General features: G+C 72.0%; 1 protein-coding gene across 1 annotated transcript; it reads left to right on the top strand.

The window, feature by feature from the left end:
• The first annotated feature begins 312 nt into the window (after positions 1-312).
• On the top strand, positions 313-1,807 carry RRS1 (ribosome biogenesis regulator 1 homolog). The gene has a single exon (XM_054179064.1). It carries the CDS (start codon positions 386-388, stop codon positions 1,463-1,465), a length of 1,080 nt encoding a protein of 359 aa, XP_054035039.1. The 5' UTR covers positions 313-385; the 3' UTR covers positions 1,466-1,807.
• Positions 1,808-2,009: the final 202 nt, after the last annotated feature.

Below are 2,009 nucleotides of genomic sequence, written 5' to 3'. Positions count from 1 at the left end.
GGGAGCCTGCACGGCCTCGGAAACGCCTCCGGCTGCTCCGCCAGCGCGGCCGCGCCGCTCTTCCGCCGTTCCGGTGCCAGGCGGACCCGCGCCCGTTCCATGAGGACACCTGAGGGGGCCGCCCGCCCGCCGGCCGCCCGCGGCAGCGAGATGCCTCCAACGCGCCGGGGCGAATCGCCGCCCCCGGGACCGGCGGGACTCCCGCTCCCGCCATGCAGCGCGCCGCGCCCGCCGCCGCCGTGCTTCCGGGCGTGTCCCGGCGCGTCCGGCGCCGTCACCCGGGAGCGCCTCGCTGCACTTCCGGCGCCGGCGGGAGCTGCCCCACGTGTGAGCGGCGGTGCGGCCCGTCCTGAGCCACGCCGCTGTGCCCCCCGCGCCTCCCGCCATGGCGGCCGTGCGGGTGGAGGAGGTGCTGGCGGCCGCCGCCGAGCAGGAGGCGGAGAAGCGCCGGAGCGTGACGGTGGAGAAGGAGCTGGAGCTGGAGTTCGATCTGGGCAACTTGCTGGCGCTGGACCGTAACCCGCCCGCGGCGGCGGGGCTGCGCGGGGCCTGCCCGCGGCGGGAGGCCCTGCTGCGGGCGCTGGCCCGCGACAACACGCAGCTGCTGGTGGCCCAGCTCTGGGAGCTGCCGGCCGAGCGCGCCGGCGGGGCCGGGGGGCCGCTGGTAGCCCAGCTGCCCGAACCCACTTTCCGCCTGCCGCGGGAGAAGAAGCCGCCGCGTCCGCGGCCACCGACGCGCTGGGAGCAGTTCGCGCGGCTGAAGGGCATCCGCAAACGCAAGCGGACCTCGCTGGTGTGGGACGAGCAGGCTAAGGAGTGGCGGCGGCGCTGGGGATACCGGCGGGCTGGCGGCGACCCGGCCCGCGCCTGGCTGGCGGAGGTGCCGGCGGGAGCCGACCCGGAGGAGGACCAGTTCGCCAGGCTGCGGCGGGAGAAGCGGGAGCGGGTGGCACGCAACGAGCTCAACCGCCTGCGCAACCTGGCCCGCGCCCACCGGGCCGGGACCGCCGTCCCCGCCGCCCCCCTCCACCCCACGGGCCACCAGAGCCGGGAGGAGCTGGGTCACGTTGCCCGCGTCGCCCGCGTTTCCACCGCGTCCCTCGGCCGCTTCCAGCCTCGGCTGCCCAAGGAGTCGGCGGAGCCACCGTCCCGCAGCAGCGGCAAGAAACGGCGCTTCGAGCCCCTGCTGGGCAACCTGGCAGCCGAGCGCAGCCGGCAGCTGGAGCTGCTGCGGGACATGGGCAGCAAGAAGCCGGTCCTGGACATCACCCGCGCCGTCAACAAGCAGCTGCGGCAGGAGGAGGCCGAGGCAGCCGCCGCCAAGGGCAAGAAGCAGTCGCGGCGGGGCAAGCGCGGCCGCCGGCAGCAGAGGGTTGGCCGCAGCAGCAAGAAGAGTGGAGCCAGGCGGCAGCAGCAGCGGCCCGCGGCCGGCAGCAGCAGCGGTGGCAAGAGAAAGAAGGCATGAGGGACAGAGGGACTGCCTGCAGCGCGGGGCTGGGCATGCCCACCGAGGCGTGGGAAGGGACTGGCACTGCAGCCTCCCGCCCGGTGCTCCATTCCCGCACCTGTTTGTCAATAAAAGCGCTCCAGCCTTTCTTAAATGCTCTGCGTTTGGCTCTTGGCTGGCAGCCCAGGGGGGCTGCATGCTCTGCCCCAGGGGAGCTGGCGGGGTATTGAGGGGTCGGGAGCCCCTGTTTCCCCCGCAGTGTTGCAGGGACAGACAGGTGACATTGCTTCATGGCTGCAGCGTTCGCAGCTGAGCACATCTGTCCCTTGCTCAGGTAGGTGTGAGCTGTGTTTTGATGGAGTAAACCGCCTCAGCTGCAGCCCAGGGCGCTGGCTGCTGCTCTCTGCGCTGGGCCTGACGGTGGAGCTCTTGCTCTGTAATGCAGTCAGTTCCTGCGGCTCAGCGCTGCGGTGTTTGAGCTCAGTTACAAAAGAAACAGGAAAATTGACTCTTGAGGTTCGTTGCAGGGCTTCAGAAGCTGCAGAGATTTCCTAGAGGCTTC

The sequence above is a fragment of the Dryobates pubescens genome, chromosome 3 (genome assembly GCF_014839835.1).
Source record: "Dryobates pubescens isolate bDryPub1 chromosome 3, bDryPub1.pri, whole genome shotgun sequence".
NCBI lineage: Eukaryota > Metazoa > Chordata > Aves > Piciformes > Picidae > Dryobates > Dryobates pubescens.
Note: the sequence above shows the minus strand (reverse complement) of the source record. Positions and strands in the feature narration are given on the sequence as shown.